At 41.8% G+C, this 20,938-nt stretch overlaps 1 protein-coding gene across 1 annotated transcript in view; it reads right to left on the bottom strand.

Moving 5' to 3' along the window:
* Positions 1 to 373: 373 nt before the first annotated feature.
* LOC125885085 (pseudouridine 5'-phosphatase) overlaps positions 374 to 20,938 on the bottom strand; it is a 47,784-nt gene continuing 27,219 nt past the window's right edge. The window contains exon 4 of the mRNA XM_049570518.1: positions 374 to 971. Coding sequence (XP_049426475.1) covers positions 795 to 971 — 177 coding nt within the window. The 3' untranslated portion in view covers positions 374 to 794. The remainder of the gene's footprint in view (positions 972 to 20,938) is intronic.

The raw sequence follows: 20,938 nt of genomic DNA on the forward strand, positions 1-20,938 counted from the left end.
AATGGGACGGACAGAGGATGGAGGTATGGATGTACAGACAACCTGAAATCATTTTGCCTCCAACCACAGCTATCACCGGGGCGGAGGAATAAAAAAGGAAGAAGAATTAGGAGAGATGAGAAGGGTAGAGGAAAGCTTAGGAAAGGGAAGATGAGGGCCAAATTCAAAGAAACTCCCTCAAGGCCTTCTTTGATTATTGTGTTCACCAGAATGGGACACACGCAAGGTCACAGTGACCTTGACCTTTGACCACCAAAATCTAATCAGTCCATTGTTGAGTCCAAGTGAAGCTTTGTGCTAAATTTAACAAAAAAAAGAAGAGAGAGTTGGGATAGCCATTTCACAAGTATAAGATAGACAAGGACACAGTGACCTCTGACAACCAAAATTGAACAAGTTTATTCGTTAGTCCAAGTGGATGTTTGTGCCGAATTTAAAGAAATTTCATGAAGGTGTTCTTGAATCATTGCAGTCACGAGAATGTGGCAGATGGACAGACTCTAGCCACAGCTATTGCCAGTACAACGTAAAAAAATTGTGTGATACATCAAGAAAAGTGTGAACAAAGAGTGCTTACACAGATTAAAATATGTTGTCTCATCTGAGACAATCAGAAAACAATGAAGCACCATTAACTGCCACCAACAGAAATCATCAGTATCACCCCACAACATGGTGAGATATGCAGGCAAGCAATCAGTTTGGTTTTCTCACTGTGTCCTCATAATTTACTTTGAGGAAGAAGAACGGAGCCCTGCTGCGTACATGGTGTAGCTTTAGGTTTGGGTTCCGGTTCAGTCGTATGCCGGCAGGCCAAAAAGCTGCGGCTCGAACTGTTCCATGCTCCTGAGTCGCAGCGTGGCCTCTTGGGTAAGGCTGGGGTCCAGGTTGTCATCAGGAATCATCACCACCTGCATCCCCGCAGCCAACGCCGCCTTCACACCGTTGGGAGCGTCTTCAAACACCAAGCACTGAGCAAGGACAGAGGAGAGGAAAACAAAATGATATTATCCTATAAGCCAATTAGGTCGACAGGATTTCACCCCTGCAGACAGTGCAGAGCTGAGACCAAAAACAAACAAAGGAAAATGGGGCACCATTTCCATTTTTAATGTGATGAACTTGATATTTCTCAGAGGATAATGGTTTACCTCTGCCAGGTGTAATATCCCTTTAATCTACAAAGAACAATGGTGCTCCCTGTAGTGCCACGTCATTGGCTTTGTAAATATTTTAAGTCCCTGCACTGAAGATGATTTGAGTTAATGTGCATATTAAAAGCCTGCACGCAATTAAAGCCAAACCTGAACAGTGGTTATAATCCAGGTACATGTTCTAGTAATGCTTAGTAACTGTTGACACTGTGCCAGAGGGATGATTTTAACACTTATATTTTGGATTATTTATCAATTTCAAATTAATAAATTAAAATCTAAATTGAAACTGGCCAGGAAATGTTGGTACCAAAATAGTCATCTAGCAAAAACAAAACAAAACAAAAAAAACCTAAGTGTTTTTCTGTGTTTAAGTGTCATTTCAAGTCACAGTGACCTTGACCTTTGACCTTCGACCACCAAATTCTAATCATTTTATAGTTGAGTCCAAGTGGACCTTTGTTCTAAATTTGAGGAAATTCCCTCAAGGTGTTCTTGAGATATCAAATTCAAGAGAATGAGACAGAAAAGGTCACAGTGACCTTGACTTCTGATGAACAACCACCAACTTTTCACATTTGTTTAGAATGAGATGGATGCAAGGACACAGTAAGCTTGATCTTGACTCACCAAAATTTAATCAGATCATCCTTGATCCAAAGTGGACATTTGTGCCAAAGTTGGAAAAAAAAATCCCTCAAGGTGTTCTTGAGATATCACATTCAAGAGAATGAGAGTAATGGAAGGTCATGGTGACCTTGACCTTTGACCAGTATTATCAGTTTATTGTTGTGTCTAAGAAACGTTTGTGCCAAATCTGAAAAATCTAATTAGTTCATCCTTGACTCAAGGTGGACATTGATGCCAAATTTGAAGAAATCCCTCCACAGTGTTCCTGAGATATCACATTCAAGATAATGAGAGTGATGGAAGATCATGGTGATCTTGACCTTTGACCACCGAAATCTTATCAGTTTACTGTTGAGTCCAAGAACCCTTGTGCCAAATTTGTTAAAAAATCTCTTGAGGTGTTCTTGAGATATTTACAGAGGAGGTCACAGTGCCCTTGACCTGTGACCACTAAAATCTTATGAGTAAATCGTTGAATCCAAGTGGATGTTTGCGCCAAATTTCATGAATTTCTTCAAGGTGTTCTGAGATATCATGTTCACGAGAATAGGACAATTGGACAGATGGAGGAATGGACAACCCGAAAACATAACACCTCTGGCTATCTAAGATCGAATCTAAGATAGTGGGCCTGGGCCTGCATCTGAGAAAGGAGGATGACTTCTTTATGAGTCTACACATTGCTTTGTTTTTGGGAAACCCTGCATATTAACACGAATACCAATAGAAATTTAAAAATGACACAGTGACAATTAATGCCAAGCAGCATTAATATGACATCATTCTACGCAGTAACTTTCTCTCAGTGCCCGCAGCTTTCATTGCCATTCCACTTTCCCTGTCTGAGCCAGTAATGTGTGGTGCTGCTGAATTAGATTGCATTAGGTTGTATCTAACTAGAAGCTAGAGAAAACTCTGCCAGTGGTCGAAAATTGTTTCACCTGCTTCCAAAACAAATTACTCCAGGAGTCTATCCTATCCTAATCAAGTGTTATTTTCTTCATTCCAGTGCAGTCATCATCTTCCTTTTTTGTTGCTTCAAGGTACAAGGCATTCTGCACTGTAGCAATGTAACAGCAGAATTTGTTAGCTTCTCTGACGCTAAGACGAAAGGACTATATGTAATGTATACGTGTAAAACAAGCTGTTCAAGGTCTACCATGTAAGATTAAAGAAGATCTGGTGGCATCTAGTGGTGGGGATGACAGATTGCAACCAGCTGAAACTTCTCCTGGTTAGAATTTCTTCAGTATTCATTGTTCAGGAGATTTTAACGAGGAGCCAAATTATCCACAGAGGTGGATCGTGAATCATATCATATCACCAGATTTGTCACATTACACAGCCTTTTTACGAGTGATGGCCAAATGAAGCTTCATGAACCACCAGGTGTATTTGCTGAACCCACTAGATGGCGCTCTTGGTGTAATGAAAAAGGCTCAAGGGATGGCAGTGCAGTTTGGTTTCAACTAGCAATGGCCAAATGAAGCTTCATGAACCACCAGGTGTATTTGCTGAACTCACTAGATGGCGCTCTTGGTGTAATGAAAAAGGCTCAAGGGATGGCAGTGCAGTTTGGTTTCAACTAGCAATGGCCAAATGAAGCTTCATGAACCACTTTATTTTCTGGGTCTGCTCTGGCACTCTTTGTCCAACAAAGGGTTGAATGTTGATCTTAGACAGCATGCTGGCATCCCACAAGCCACCCCTGTAAGGAGCTCCTGGATCTCATTGTTGTCCCAATTTGAGTTAGCTGCTAACTGCTGTCAGCTACTTTTTAAGTCTCCCATAGTGGGTTGCACGCAAAACACACTGTCAAAACGTCATACCTTTTCTGTCCATGGTTCTGTCGTGCCGACTGTCTCTTTTAAACAGAGCACTGTTACTACCTCTGCTGCCAGCTCAATGGCAAAACAACTCTGCCCCCGATTCCATGATTGTACCTGTTATAAAGAACAGTGAGGCGGACGATGTGATATTCCCACCTTGAACAAGCAGGGGATTCTATAGCACTGGGGGAGACTGCTCCTCCAGTGTCATATACCCATGTATTTATGAGTTCGTAACATTTTACTGCTTACAACAAGTACAGTCGAAGGTTAAAAGCTCAATAAAATGCAGACATAAATGCATGTCATTTTTAACCCATGAGGATTAGTGCCTGGAATACCAAAAACAGGGGATTACAGTGTAAACTTGCAGATTTCACCACAGAGAAGTAACATTTATCCTCTTAGAAGTCAAAGAAAACTTGAAGTTTGATTTGAAACAAGTCGCTGCTGCCGTGAATCCTGCCTGTTACCGTCTTTAGAAATGTCATTTGTGAGGCAAAACTGTGTCACTGTGACATGCCAAGCCAAGTGAAAATATGAATAACATGGAGCCTAATTGGCATTTGAAATACTTAACTGTGCAAATGCTCAACAAGGACATTCCAACATCTGCAGTAAATTAATACAGCTGAACCGTCACCAGGAGGTTAATCATTTCTCAGTATCCAATAATCACACAGAGAGGAGTGGGGGCTCAGTACTCTAAGTGTGAGGAAGAGCAGTTAATACCAACTATGCTAGACTTAGAGACAAAGGCAAAGATATTAATGTTTACATCAAAATGACTGCTTCATATTATAATGCTGCTTATAGGGTTGAAAGTGTACTATTACCACTCTGCTCCAGGAGCCGTGCAGCCTTGTTCATTTGCATTTTGATTCCAACACTCAGGAGTTGTTGTACCAGCAACAATCACTAGGTGGCATCTGTGAGGGAAAAGAACCTCACTGCAGAATGTAGACTAACAGCTGATTTATAGTTGTACCTAGACCTACGCTGTAGCCCATGCAAGTGTGTAAGCAATTTGTTTTACAATATATAAATTTTACACATATACAACATGCTAACGTTATTAGCATTGCCTTATGACATTTTTCATTACATAAATTAGCCTAGCAGCTAGTGGAGTTTTCCTCTACTAATATGAAGCCAGGATAAGAAGGTTGGCCTATGACACTACTTATCCCCCTCCCCAGACGACTCACACCCATTCACCCCTGGTACCACCTGACCCTAACGACTCACTTGGTGGCCAGGTGGGTCAATGACTCCCATTGTGACCTTAACGACTCCGAAACTAAGAGCTCACGTGACTCCTACAACTCTGCACGGGTTCCCGCCCACACAGGGTTTAAAGCTTCCAACTTTGTACCAGTCATTTAGAACTGAAGAAGCTTCATGGATGAGAGGTGAAACGTCTTCAAGCAAGCAAGTCCAGTTACCTACAATATTAGCACTTACGAAAGCCAGGAAAAATCACACACAGGAAATAAAACGCTATCATGTGGGGGCTTTATTGTCTTCACAATTTATTGTTTCTTATCTGTGAAATAAAATTACAAAGGCGTTGTTTCCATTGATGTTATGATAACAATCAGCTAACCTTTAAAGCCTAGTTATGAGTTGAATTCGAAAGCTACAGTTATAAAGCCGGGTGCACAACCTAACGCATTGACGGACTGACGCTAACCGGAAGTCATTCATTCCAATGGAGGTGAAAATGATGGATAGTAACGGACTAGCACACAACACGGCAGCGGTTCCGTTGACCGTCGGACCATAGAGGCGTTGGATTTTTCCTACTCAGGTGTTGACAAGATGGGAGAAACGGAGCGTAGTGGTGCCAGACTTAGAAAATAAATTGCAATCGCAGTTGTAAACAAAAAATATTTCATTCATACAATCGTACGATTGTATGACTGCCTCTGTTAATAGAAAAGCACAATAAACAATTGATCACAAAAAAAAAAATTTCATTTATTTATGCAAAAGAAAAATAAGCATAAGCTTTTTTTCCACTATTAAAAATGATTGTTACCATAGGTTGATTTCTATGCGGTTGATAATTACTCTGTATTTTCGAATTTCGCGTTAATTTCTATATATAGCAGCTCTTTCAATAGTACACTACTCAACTCCTCTCAGTTCAGTTGGTACAGTGACAGTCAACATGAATGATCTTCGCAGGAAGATATTGCTAGCTCTTCTGCTAGATGACTTCGCAACAGCTCTCGCTGACAGCATGCTAGCTAGCCGCCTGAATCTAGCCAGGTCCGTCAATGAAGGAACCTCGCAGCGTCGTTCTGGAGGTGGGGAATGTGTTGGGGAAACGCTCTGTTAAAACAGGAAAAATAGGTTGTGCACCCGGCGTTACTTAATCTTGATTAGCGGAGGGTAGACAAAGGAAGGGACTTGACTCAAACATGATTTATTTATATATTGTTCCCCTCCCCAAATGAAAATACAGGAGAAAAAGTTGCAGAAAGGTAAACGGTGGAATGTCCAACTCAAGATAATCCCAGTGAGAATGAAATGCCCAATGTCCACTGCTTAAAATAAAAAAAACAGGCACTAGTAAAAAGCAATACATTGCAAAAATAGAAAAATATCCAAAAACAGAGGAATCAAACTCACCAGGGTGGAATAAAAATAAAAATATATAACAATCTGGTCCTACTTGGTTGTTGGCTCGGTTACTTTCTGGTCCTCCACACACACACACACACACACACACACACACACACACACACACACACGGTAGAGGAATCACCAAAAACACAAGTCCATTGAAGTTCATTCTCCTCTCAAGGCGGTCTGTCTCCACTCTGCCACCGTTCTGCTTTTCACCTGTGTGCAGCACACCTGAACACAGTTACCTCACAGGTGGCAACAAGATAGAGCAGGGGTGAGATGGAGACACTTCAAGACACACTGAGATTGTATTTGAAGGCTATTCTGTTTTAAAACCCTCGAACAATCCCGTGCATGTGCCATTAGTTTGCACTTGAATGCAGTTAAGGTGTAGACAGTCTGTTTTCTCATTGTAACTATTGCATAGCTAAACAGTATAGATTACACCTGCACTACTTCAGTGCACAAGTTTTACAAATATGGACTTAGCAGCCTGTATTTTCAACAGCTGTCAAAGCTCAATACCTTATTACTCACTCAACAAGGCTGAAAGAGCAGGAAGACCATTTCCTGGACAAAAACACTGTTTGGTTGGTAAGTAAGTAAGCGAAGTGTCCTTGTCTCTGAATCACAGTGAGGAGGAGTGACTTCATTGTTTTGTCCAAAAGGCCTTTTTTGCCTGTTTTGAAATCTCAGATGAATACCGCAGACAAAGTGGAGAGGAATAAGAAATACAACAGTTGCATGTTCAATGAATGATCATCCACTTTCTGAGACAGAGTGCAGTGTGAGAGATGTTTACCCACAGATAGGGTCCATATGATGCATATATCCTGATGGCAGGGGATGCATGAGTCAAACAAAACCCGATTTTCATCCAGAAAGCAACTGTCAATGGGCCTCATTCACCAATAAAATTTCTTCTTAAGATCCACTTCTGCAGTCTGCCAGAATGTGATGGTGCCTTTGCAAAAGTCTTTTATGATTCTACTGGCCTTATTTTTGCTGTCTGCTATAAACATCCTTCATGCAAGGTCAGCAGCACCTTTAGTGCGTTCAGCTGAATGAACCACTCTTTGCGGGGCCTTGTGGTCCCGTTCGGTGCTGTTTCCATACCAGCCAGTGATGTTTCCCATCAGGAAACTCAGGAGTAGGAGTAGTTATTCCTCAGTATTTGAGGGGATACCCGGAGATTCTCAAGGCGTCTCAGGTGATACAGTCTCAGTCTCAGTCCCAAGTCAGATATTTGAAGCTATCCACCCTCTCTACTGAGGACCTGCTGATATTTAGGGGAGCATAGTTCCTTTGCTGCTTCTGCCCAAAGTCCACTATCATCCACTTAGTTTTGCCGAGTAGGTTGTATACATTGTCTAAATCCTTGACAAACCGCACTTCCTGTTGCTCCACAGTGTTAACACCACAGCTCAGGAAGTCAAAGGCTGTGGATATATACACCATAAATTTCATTCATCTTGAGATACCGATACTGAATCTGTTTAATTAAATACTGAGCCTTTTCTACATCCACTAAGGAGGAGTTATGTTTTGGTTCAGTTCATTGGTTTGTTTGTCGGCAGAATTATGGGAAAACTACTGCACTGAAACCTGATAGGGGAAGAGTGAAGCATGGGTCACAACGAACGCTTTAAATTTTGGTGCAGGTCCATTATCTGGGCGGGAATAAAAATTATTTTCCACATTTGTTGACACTGCGAGATAAGGCCGTTGGCCTTGCCAAAGGTCTGCACTCTCTGCGTGTCTTTCTAGTTTTAAATTAGCATTAATACATGCCACAAAGTGCCCTTTAACTTGAATCTGAAAGGCCTCTTTGTTTCCTTTTTTATTAACAACTGTGGATAGTGAATTCATTATAGGGTTTAAACACAGCTTTAACTTTGTGGTTGGAAACAGCACTCCAGTGTGAATAAAGGAAACAGCCATACAATGAGTCTGAAGCTCCACAAGGGCACGAAAAGCTAAGTCTCAGTGAAAGCCTTAAGAACCTTTGTTCGACTCTAATACTCAGGTAGAACAAAGAGGCCTCCATGAGTCTCTTTAAACCCTAATTGACTTCTATGATGTCACTAAGCCTAAAACTGAAGGACCGGAGGAAGCACTGAGAGTGCATAACGGAAGGCCCTTGCTAATTCCCTTGATTGGGAGCAATTAAAACTGGTAATTAACCAACGAGCTAGTGAAATGACCCTTTAATCTGCTTCCAGTGTGCTGTATTGAAATGGATGAAAACAGACACAGATGCATTGCAGCTCACGGTGGATTGATGACTTGGGTGGATTACAGATGGAAATTACAAAAATGAGAAGAACATCTTTGAAGCTGAATGGACAACACTACGTGCCTGTATCGCATGCTGCAGTTCACACAGGAACAATCTACAGTACCATCATGGGCCATTGGCAGACCCGCAAAGCCAAGTGTAAATGCATCCAAGAAGCTTTCGTTTAAGTGGGTCTGCAACCCAGTAGCTAGAAAGATGTTGTAAAGGTGTATCCATTTCTCCAAGACCCTGTTATTTTTGCTGGAGCCTTTCTGAAATAAACCAAGGAACTACTCTCCCAAGAGGAACTTCATCAGTCAGCATTCTGTTTGGCGGGGAAGAGGACAAAGGACAAAATAAAAACTATTCTGGACAATCCCTTTCACACTCTCCACAATGTGCTGTGGCAAATGCGCATCACATTCAGCCGCTGGATCACCTCACCCAGGTGTGGAACGGAGCATCTCAGTCACTCATTTACCAGATCATCCAATTATTAGATTAGATTACCAGAACCATGCACAACTAAAACATGGACAATTATAAAGAAGCAGCCAACAATATAAGAAGATGCAAAAAAGGACTAAAGTACAGTGCACAACTTAAAGGAGCCGATGTTTCGATATTTCACTGTTGTACATTGTATAATTTCATATGACAAATTATTTATTGATAGATACTTGGGGTGCAACAGCTCGCAAGATTTACGGTTCGATTCGGTTTGATACAGTGGGAGTAAGACCATAAATTTAGCAGAGCTGATAGAGAGATGATTGGAAACGCCTGTGCCTTGCAACCACACAAGAGACCAGAGCTAGGGCCGAGCACATATTCCCGCTGCCGAGCGCATTTGTCCGAGAAAATGGACTTAGTAGTGCGTTGGACTCTGCCCACAAGTGAAGCAAGGAATTCACAAGGTACCTAAGATGAGGTAGACACACTGCAGCATCCATTGGGAGGCCCTGGTATCCTGGCCCCCTTATCAGATGTTTTCAAAGACACCGTGGGGCTCGGTCAACTGGCATACTTGTTGGACATACATTCATGTTTGAGAGAACTGAATTTGGCAGGACAAAACAAACACAGTGCTAAAAAAGATGGAGTTGTTTGAAACCAAAATCATGGCCCAACTTCTGAGACCTTTGATGATGGGGTCAGAGAAAACACCCTTGCGCACCTCGCCTTGCTTCGACAACAGTTTCACAAATATTTCCAAGTGACAGTCAAAGAAAAGAGCCGGATTAGAAACCTGTTCAGCATCGAAACCCCTGGAATGCCCAAGGATTTCACTGCTTGTGAGCAAGAGATTTAATAAACTGTCTTGCAACATTGAAGTCTGCTCTCAGAAGACAGTCACTGTTGGACACAACACAGTGAATACATGCACTTGCGGACAAGGCCGCATGCTTTCTCCTTCTTTTTGTGACCACATATCTGTGCAAGAAAGGCTTTTCTCCAATTGCTATCATCAGCAATTGGAGAGGCAGTAGAAGGGTTTACCCAGATTTAGATCTATCTTAGAAAAAACAAGGTGGATTATAATCAGATATGTGATCTGAAAACATCCGTAAACGATGTTTTTATGGGAGTTACAGCACAACAAGTGTAAATGGGATCAACTTGCAAAATCATACCGACTCCATTTGGTAAACACATATATCCAACTGTTATTGTCACAAAGTACAGTTAAGAGTACACAGTTCTACCTCAAGTGACTGCAAAAGGAAACCACAGCAGCATCAATAGCTGAGTACTGCTGACTGTGGCCCAAATCTATTTCCCAACAGTGGCTGTCACACAAAGAGGAGGTGTTGTGCTTGTTAAACGACCAGCCACAGAGCAACAAAGCCTCATAAAAATGTAACAAGGTAAATCCACTGAAACTCACTTTAAAACCTTTTTAGAGAGAGAAAAGTGTTTAACCATCTTTTCGTGCCAACATAAATCCTCATAACCTGAATCTGGAGCACATCAGAGCAAGTACACTCACTGATGTAAACAGGGAGAAATCAGGGGAAAAACAATCACGATTGCTGTTGACTGAAGGTCAAACATTAGCAGAGCGGAGGTTTTGGAGTTTCTAATGTTTATTTGACACATTTATCATCCCCCCAACCGCTTCCTGTACGGTGCACATGCCTTACATTTTCTCTAATAATACAACAAAACATTGAATAAAGAAGGAAACAGTTTTAACAGATATAGTGCTCCCTGCGTGTTTATTCAACAGAGTAATGCTTAAATGATTGCTCAAGTTTTTTATTATCTGTTTTTGTCATTCATCCAGTAAAAGTGCCAAACATGCCATTTTTTGTTTCTGTGGTTTGGATCACTGTAAACTGAAGATCTTTGGGACGTCTGAAGATTGGGCTTTTGGAAAATGCGATTGCCATTTTTCACATATTTCTGACATTTTACAGACAAGACAATGAATATATTAATCACACTAGAAACAACACCTCATGCCTGTATGCCTCCAAAAACCAGCCAAGTTGCACTTACAGTTTACATCCATGTCTGTGAAAACATGGATGCTTCATGTACATTTTCAACCCAGAGGATCTATACAATCAGCACGATTTCTGAACGGACACCCAAGATTAGTCACCAATTCAGTATCTGACCAAATGTCTCTCCTTCTCTTCCTGAGATATGACGTTGAATAAGGGCCAGAAAAGTGTTTAATGCAGAACAACATGATGTCACAGTGAGGTTGGCCTTTGACCTTTTGGATATAAAATGTCCAAAATTCATCATTTTATCCTATTAGACATCTGTGTGAAAATTTTGTCATAATTTGCATATAAATTCTTAAGGTATGGCCAAAAACATGTTTTGTGAGGTCACAGTGACCTTGAACTTTCACCTTTGACCACAAAATTCTAATCAGTTCATTCTCAAGTCCTAGTGAACGTTTGTGCCAAATATCAGGAAATTCCCTGAAGGTGTTCTTGAAATATCACATTCACAAGATTGAGACAGATGCAAGGTCACAGTGACCTTGACATTTGACCATCAAAACCTAATTACATAAGTGTGGACTTACTTCATTGTCCAAGTGGATGTCTTGGCCAATTGCGCTCCTGAGACTGACCACTAAATTTTTTTCATAAATTAATCCTTGAATCAAATTAGATGTTTGTGCCATATTTGAAGAAATTCTCTCTTGATGTTCTTGAGATACGGTGTGTACAAAAATCCAGTCACAGTGACCTTGAAATTTGACCACCAAAATCTGATCCGTTCATCGATGAGCTGTCGTTTGTGACAAATTTCAAGAAATTCCCTCAAGGTGTTCCTGAATTATCATTTTCACGAGAATCAGATGGACCAGATCACAGTGATCTTGATCTTTGACCTTACACTAGCAAATTGTAATCATAGTGACCTTGACATTTGATTAGCAAAATCTGATCAGTTCAAGGGTGAGTCTGAGTGGACGTTTGTGACAAAATTTTAAGAAATCCCCTCAAAGTGTTTTTTAATTATCATGTTCACGAAAATCGGATGGACCAGATCACAGTGATCTTGACCTATGACCTTACACTAGCAAATTGTAATCATAGTGACCTTGACATTTGACCAGCAAAATCTGACCAGTTCACCACTGAGTCTGAGCGGACGTTTGTGACAAAATTTGAAGAAATTCTCTCAAAGTGTTCTTGAAATATCGAGTTTACGAGAATCAGATAACCAGATCACAATGACCTTTCACCTTGAACTAGCAAATTCTAATCTGTTCATTCTTGACTTAAAGTGGATGTTTGTGCCAAAATTGAAGGAATTTCTTTGAGGTGTTTGCGAGAACGAGACATATGCAAGGTCACTGTTACCTTGACCTTTGACCACTAAAATCCAATCAGTTCATCCTGAGTCCAAGTGGATGGATGGACTGGCGTACAACCCAAAACACAATGCCTCCTGCCACAGATATTGGCGATACTGAAGCATGAAAATGAAGGGTTAAAACAAAGAGGAAAAGCAATTTGAAAGAACTGCCTATGTGCTCACTGACCAATAATTAGATTAGATTTGCTTTATTGGAAAAAATAAATCTGCCAGGCCAAATAAATGACTGCATTCTCCATGGCAATTATTTTCTTGTGGATACGGAGAGCACATAAAACGAGACTCACATGACAGATCTGTAAGCGGCCGCAGTAGTAAAAGAAACATGCAATTTCAGTTAAGCTTTACAAACCAATTTTTAACATACTACTCCTTTGCTGCAGAACACTCTTTGAAATAAAGGAGGAAGGGGTATACCAGTTGGTTCAGACTCATTTGCAGTTGTCACTGTAGAAAGGTGTACAGTATGTCAGTGTCACCGAACAAAGTTTTAGTCACAGCTTTCAAAGTTTGTTCCCAGCGGTGCTGCCTGGTCCCCTGACTTCCCTTCCCTCTGCGTGGAACTGTGAGGAGACGCAGTACCCCTCCCCTCTTCAAAAGGTGCCATAGAAGATTTACAACCTGTCCTCAGGCCTACGCCCAAACACATGCAAGATTCATCAGAGCCAACTGAATCTGGATTCACTGTGTACCCGAGTCAGCACTGCTGAATGAGACAAGACAAAGGGGATGTGGGGTGAGGCCAGAGCTGTAAACTGTGTCTGTTTGGTGTGCACACAAACATACGCACACACTTCCTATTGTCTCAAGCAGAGCTGGCCCACTAACACAACACATACAGTCAACTCTTTTAGAGGAGCCTGTTGTGGGAAGACGACAGCAGCCGATGCCTGCGTGCTGAGATTTGGAGAAGACCCAGGCGCTGTTTGCCTGCAGACAGCACTTGCTGGCAGTGGACAGCACTTCAATAAGACTGTGTCTACAAGGAACTACGTCCTGCTTTGTTTCAGCTGGGTTCACAGGTGCTCATTATCAGAACTATCATGTCTTTATAGACAAGGATCAGACGTGGGATACTCCATTGATGTTTGATGTATAGAGATGAGTCAACGCTCTAATGAAAGTAGACTATCACGGCTTTATAGTTATAGTCGAACCTCTGATTGCAGTCCCGGGGGAATCTCGCATAATTTCAATTCAGTGTTTTCACTACTTTACTATAACACTGCTGTCTCTTGGGTGCAGCGTTTAATAAGCTGCATTGGTGATATGCTGCTACACATTCAATTTATTTATGGCACATTTATGGTACATTACAAACAATAGATGTCAGTTGGCACAAAGGTTAGCAATGTACTGCTATGGATGGAGGGCCAACAACACCTGGAATAAAAATGGTGCCCTTAATGAACATGAAATGAATACAAACGCCAAGCAGACAGAAGTAATTCATCAAAATTAAGTTCAAAAGTGTGCTTCCAGCTGTCAAGTCAGTTTCTGAGCACTAAAAAATGTTAACAATTTTTGACTACAGGTCCCTTTACACCGTGTGATTTCGGGCTGTCTGAGATGAAAGCTGACAATTGTGAGAGAAATGTGGTAAAATCTTCGGCCATCAATGGAAAACCAATGGGCTTAGATCTCACTGAGGTGTGTCCACCGACAGCTGACTGAAAGCTTTGATGACAAAGACAGCCTGCAGCAAAATTCAGACTGAATTCAGTTCAAAATTTGGGACCAAATTCTTAATGTGATTGCTGCTATAACCACGACTACAAACCGGCAGATCAGCATATGAAAGACATGAAATACGCCGGCCGGCGCAGCAGTCTAAAGGTGCCTGAATAGAACTAAGGGTTAGGATTTTTCACAATAAAGTCCTGTGGACGAATAAAAATGCTGATGAAGCATGGGGAAAGCTGGACTGACGTTACAAAAAAAGGCAGCTCTAACACAACTTTTATGACAGCGTTTTCTTTTTAGGTCCTATCTAGAGGAAGAAAGAAGCACAGCTCAGTCACAAGTCCTCAAAAGTTCTCTTAAGTCCCATTCGGATGCGATTAACATTACTTTGGGAGGTGGGGAAAGAAATATTCACTGTGCTTCTACGGAATTTAACTCATCACTCTGGACAGTATTTATACTATGGGAAATTCCAGTGTATGGTCTGCAATAGACATGGACATTCAGCAGAACAAAGACAAAAGAGAAAGACAAAAGCCAGGATAAGTATCCATGACTGCTGCAGAGTCATTTGACCCGGGAGTGACTGCCAATTGTGACCTTTCCCATTAAATGCAAATGCCAGGCGTTAGTAGGATATTTGTCCATAGAAAAAAGGGGCTTTCGGGACAAAAATTGTACCACTTCCAGGGTTGCAGCGATTTACCGGTTTTAAGGTACACCGTTATATAAAAGTTGATGGTTATCATACCGTACACATTTGACAATCTATAATATTTAAAAATAAAATGTGTAAAATCTTAGAGAATGGTTTTTAAGTTTCAATTATACTATTAAAACGTTTGTTTAACCAAAAAAAACATTCTGTTTTCCTTCATTTAAGGGTCATTCTGACTAAATTCTGTAATACCGTGAAACAGCAATATTTTCTGAGATGGTTATCGTACCATGAAAATATCACACTGCTGCAGCCCTCACTACGCCTGGGTCATAACTCAATCAAGTCTTAAGAGACATGAAACACATATTTATATCATTCAGTGTGACTTATACTTTGTGGGGAATCATTATGTCTGAAGTCAGATGTGAACAAACGTCTGTAAATCTGTTAATCGTGTGCTTTAGACGCTTGAGAATCATCACCTTTTCATGTTTTCCCCAGTGTCAAAGGAATCTATTAATAGCGGTCTGAACACCATTTGCATCGCAAACAGGAAGTGCTAATTATTCATTGGAAAAAAGTGTAAACAAATACAAGCTAAACGAGAATTACCGCTGTGCAGTGTATGCCTCCGCTAACAAGTCAATATGCAAGCACAGTTTACATCCATGTCTGTCCAGACTCATAGCCATGACAGCTGCATAAAAGCTACAAATTCAAGTGGATGTGTGTGCCAAATCTGAAGAAATTCCCTCATGGCCTGTTTGAGATATTCCATTCACGAGAATGAGAGTGACTCAATATCCTTGACTTTTGACCACCAAAATCTAATCAGTTCGTAGTCTAATCCAAGTGGACGTTTGTGCCAAATCTGAAGAAATTCCCTCAAGGCCTGTTTGAGATATTGCATTCACGAGAATTAGACTGACTCAATATCCTTGACTTTTGACCACCAAAATCTAATCAGTTCGTAGTCTAATCCAAGTGGACATTTGTGCCAAATCTGAAGAAATTCCCTCATGGCCCGTTGAGATATTGCACTCACGAGAATGAGACTGACTCAGTATCCTTGACCTTTGACCACCTAATCTAATTAGCTCATAGTTGAATCCACATGGATGTTTGTGCCATATAGAAATTCCTTTAAGGCGTATCTGACAGCATCCAGCCACAGCTATAACCAGCGCAGAGGGCTCAATAAAGAATACCAGTATCTACTTGTAGCTGGTATTATTACAACCCATGTGATGAGCTTTAACAAAGTCTTACTCTCCTCTTTTTATTCTTTTCTGTTGTCATATCAGTTCCCAGATAGGCCTAATTTATATGTTGGTGTTAGCATGCAAAAACATTTTTGGTTTAATGTATTCTCACAGTCAATTAAAAGGGAAACTGATAAAAACAAAGTAGAAGGACAAGCAGCTCTTCCCACAGAGAGAAAAAAAAAAACAATCCACTTTAAAATACAAGGACATCGCTCCAGACGGGATTTGAATAACAGGAGGACCAGTGTGTTCGGAGATGTAATAACAAAATCGCTCCACCTCCTCCAAAGAAATGCAAACTAAAGGAGCCACACACAAGCTGCTTTAGGCTTGCCAGATAGTTTTGTTTGTTTTTTTCCCCAGTATGAACTCATATAACTCTAAGCTCAATTAAATTTGATTCATATAGCACACTCACCCGTTCTCAAATCTCCTTACAGTGTGGATGCACTGGCAACACTCTCTCTAATAATGGTCTAATAATGGGCTTTGTTGGTGCTGAGCCATTAATTCGTGTGTGTTACAACACTGACATTAACAACGTCCAGAGCAGAAGCATTTCAAATGAATTACACCATCCACAGACCTGCCTGCCCTAGTTGACTTGTTCGACTTCCAGACTTTGCCAGCATGTGACACCGAGGTGAAGGCGATGAGTCACCTGCATGTCTGACAGTCTGCCCAACAACCTTCATCTGGCAGTGGAGTGACTGTGTCGCAGTGAAAATGTTCTGCAGAGAAACAATCTAATAGGTCTTTGCTCTACGGTAAAACTCCAATGATATTTTATTGTCTGCAAATACAAGTTCATGCTCAGTGACATTTTGACACTGATACCAATGATGCCATGGAGAGAAAGAAGCTATTTTCGTAGCTATGCATGTGAGTTGGATACCTTTGTAGTAACTTTTGACTGTTGGCAGTGGTTGGTGTATTTTCCTTTGTAGTTACAGATTTGGCTCCTGGCTCCAAGTCTGTTAACCAGTTTAGGTGGACTGGGATTCAGTTCAAAACATGGTGGACTGTTTGATGCAGCTGCCACGTTTTCATCTTTCTGACATCTGCACATAAACACCCAGTGGAGATGACTTTGGAGAGGAATTGCATCTTGCAGATAGCATTTGGGCAGAGTATTGAACTTTTCAGTGCTGAATTGAATTCTTTGAAGACAGTCACTGACTTTTTTTTTTTTAATAGTGCACAACAGTGACCTTAGCTACCCAAATTTCCTTCCAACTCATTCTTATTATTAGACAGCTGAACACAGTTAACACTCCTCCAACTGATTACACTTGACGAATGCAGTATTTACACTTTATCTTCCACCCTTGGAGATGTGTAGAGAAACCCTTTTCAACATAATATATAAACTGATCAGCCAAAATATTATAACCACTGACAGGTGAGGTGAATAACTTGTTCCAATGCATTGTTCTGCTAGGAAACCTTTGGCCCTTGCCTCTCTGTGAATGCCACTTGACACACACCACCACCCCAGACACCTTTGCAGACCAAGCACCACCCCACATGGCAATGGCACTCCCTGATGGCAGTGGCCCCCCAGCAAGGCAAGGCACCATGCCACATTCAAAAAGTAATGGCCCAAGGAATGATAAGGCTGCATCAATCGGACCAAAATTACCCAGATCCCAATCTGATCAAGAATTCATCACCTGATCCATGGTTGGGCCTCCCTGGATCAGACTTGGTTCTCACCTGATGAGGCACAAACACTCACACTGTGTGTTTGATATTTTGAGTGGGTTGTGAGGTGGGGTACCAGCAAGTCCCACCATAGCTTGATCAGATTAGAATCTGGAAAATTTGGGGGCCAGGTTGACGTCTTAAGGCCCTGACACACCAAGCAGACGGTCGGCCGTCGACCAAAGTCGGGCCGTCGGTGAGCGTCTGTCGGCCTAGTTTTTGTGGTGTGTCCCGCACCATCGGCACTTTGCCGTCAGCGTTGGCGGCTTTTCGGCCAATTGAGCATGTTGAATCGGCGGCGGAGCTTGTCGGTGAGGGAGATCACTCTGATTGGCGGTTCAGGTTTTATTTCCTCGCCCCTGTAGCGAGTGAATCTGCCTGTAGTGAAACCGGGGCTCACAGGTGCTTCCTGCTCGACAGACCCGCTGCTTCTTCCCACTTTAACCTGAATAACAAACTGGAGCTAGCTGGGAGCAGCCAGCAGAGCGTTAGCCACAGCATGACTGAAGGGAAGCACAGCCAGTTAGCTTCTCAGCTAGCCCCAGCTCTCCGTTTGGATCCAACCGGAGCACCGAGCCCTGGTTTGTTATTCAGGTTAAAGTGGGAAGAAGCAGCGGGTTTATCGGGCAGCTGAGTCAAGTGGAGCCTGAGGAGGAAACACCGGAGCCGTCTGGATGTAATAGTCTGTGGAGGTGCTGCGGTGCTCGGCTGCACAGATAGGAAACCCCTCGGCTGACAGGATGTACCACTCTGTCACTCCGCTCTCTCTCACGCAGGCGCAGAACGTACGTGCCACTTGGCCGTTGGATGCAGTCCGTGTAATGTGTTCAAATGCAACTGACACAGGGCGACATGAGGCGACGTAGACGACGCAACAGTTGGCTTTCGTCACCGCTAGTTCTTTGATGTCGGTTTGGTGTGTCAGCACCTTTAAGCTCTTTGCCACGTTCCTCTGGGCATTCCTGAACAGTTTATGTATGGGTCAAGCACACACATGAACAAGGTCTGATGGCATATGAGATTAAAGGGAATAGTACGTGTACGTGCATCACGCATTTGTGTCCTGTGTGCAGTGGCCAGTGAATAAGGTATAGTATCAGACTGCTCACTATCTTCTAAATGACCCTGGAGCCCAGGGCAGACTGAGCGAGAGATGTGTAACATTTCCTCATCTCTGTTGTGCAGAGCAGAAGTAAAGCCAGGGTTTTTCCCCGGATTACTTTGAGACAAAGGTGCCAAAGGATGGAAAACGTGCGTGGCATGTGCAGCGTCAGAGTGGCCGCTTTAGGACATGAACATGTTGAGAGGGATTGTTTTGTGCAGAGCACACAACATCACATCAGGTGTTTTCATGAGCCAGCTATGGCTTTTGGACTAAGCTGAGTCAAAACCGCCTGCTCTGTGCTTTCTGTGGTGACTGTTAAACGGAAACTTAGCCGCTTTTCAATCAGATTTGTGCCATAACAATGTGGGTAGTATGCGTAAATAAACTGTGGTAAACTTCCTTCCATCTAACCAGAACCCAGATCTCCCCGCTCATCTCCCAGCTCAATTTAATGTCTCTTGGGCGATTGCTTAAACTACAGATTTTCGTATTCCTGCCACCACGGACACAAAGAATATAAAAGCGGGTTGAGAGAGAGACCCACCCTTCTCTTCCAAACTCAGACGGCACTCTGAGAAACACATTTTAGTGCCCTGGTTAGCTGTTATACTGAGAATTAATGAACAGAAAGTGGGCACCATATTGTTTTCTGTATAGTGAAAACAGGCTGAAAAAGATCGGATTACATCCCCTACTAGTAGGAGCGTTTATTGGCCAGGTGCATTCTGGTAGTTGCAGGTTTTCACGCTCTTGCAAATGCCACAGTCTTTTTTCTCATGCAGCACCAATTTCAAAAGCATTCGCATCTTTCTTCTGCATAGACAGCATAGTTTTATGTCATGACTATTTTTCCTGCACTGAAATGCTTTTACAAAGATGAAAAAGATCAAAACCAGGATGAAGCAAATTTTACTCATGAGGCTGTTCATCTAAGAATCAGTAACTTGTGTAATCACCCTTCTCTGGTTTGAGTCTCAGACTGAACCCCACTTTTCTCCTGAACTGTCTCATCTGGCTGGCTGGTTTGAAAAGAAAGTGTCAGACCACAGGAGACACTGACAGTGTATTAAACTTTCCTAAAGATGTTAAAATACCACATTATAGACTGTCATCTCTCCATTCCTCCTCTTCCTTTTAGTAATATTTAGTTATCTTCTGGAAATTGAATTTCAAGTTAGTACATTATTTTAGGTATCCGTGGTAACCACAGTACATAACGCTGCTGCATGTGCCATATATTTGGTAGACGCATGCCATGGCAATATAGAAAAGTCAATATATAAACTAGAAATACCACTTCAGGGTTGTATGCCTCTGCATGTAGCCATGACAGCAGACAATGCTTCAAATATGGATGTTGCTGCAAAGAAGCTACATATTCTAAAATGTGGGTGCTTCACACACATCTTCAACTCTGCAGCAAAGAAGATGTATACAATCAGCACAGTTTCAAGATGGGCACCCATTTCCCCTATTGGTCTTGGCGTTGAATAATTACCACAAAGGTGTTTTTGCAGAACGTTATGGTATCACAGTGAAGTTGACCTTTGATGTTTTTTTATTTTTTTGGATATTAAATGTCAGTACTTAATTATTTTATTCTATTAGACATCTTATGTGAAATTTTGTCAAAATTAGTATATGAATTCTTAAGTTATGGCCAAAAACACATCATGTGAGGTCGCAGTGACCTTTAACTATCAAATTCTAATCAGATCATCACTGAATCCAATTGGACATTTGTGCCAAATTCGAGGAAATACCCTCAAGACCTTCTTGAGATATCGCATTCATGAGGAGAACATGGATGCAGGATCCCAGAGACCTTGAACTTTGACCACCAGAATCTACGTTGTTCATTGTTGAGTCCAAGTGGATGTTTGTGCCAAATTTGAAGGAAATTCCCTCAAGACCTTCTTGAGATATCACATTCATGAGAACATGGATGCAAGGTCACAGAGACCTTGACCTCTGACCACCAAAATCTACGTTGTTCATTGTTGAATCCAATTGGACATTTGTGCCAAATTCGAGGAAATACCCTCAAGGACTTCTTGAGATATCGCATTGATGAGAAGAACGTGGATACAAGCTCACAGTGTCCTTGACATTTGACTACCAAAATCTACTTCATTCACTGTTGAGT

Source organism: Epinephelus fuscoguttatus, linkage group LG24 (genome assembly GCF_011397635.1).
Source record: "Epinephelus fuscoguttatus linkage group LG24, E.fuscoguttatus.final_Chr_v1".
In the NCBI taxonomy this organism is placed as follows: domain Eukaryota; kingdom Metazoa; phylum Chordata; class Actinopteri; order Perciformes; family Serranidae; genus Epinephelus; species Epinephelus fuscoguttatus.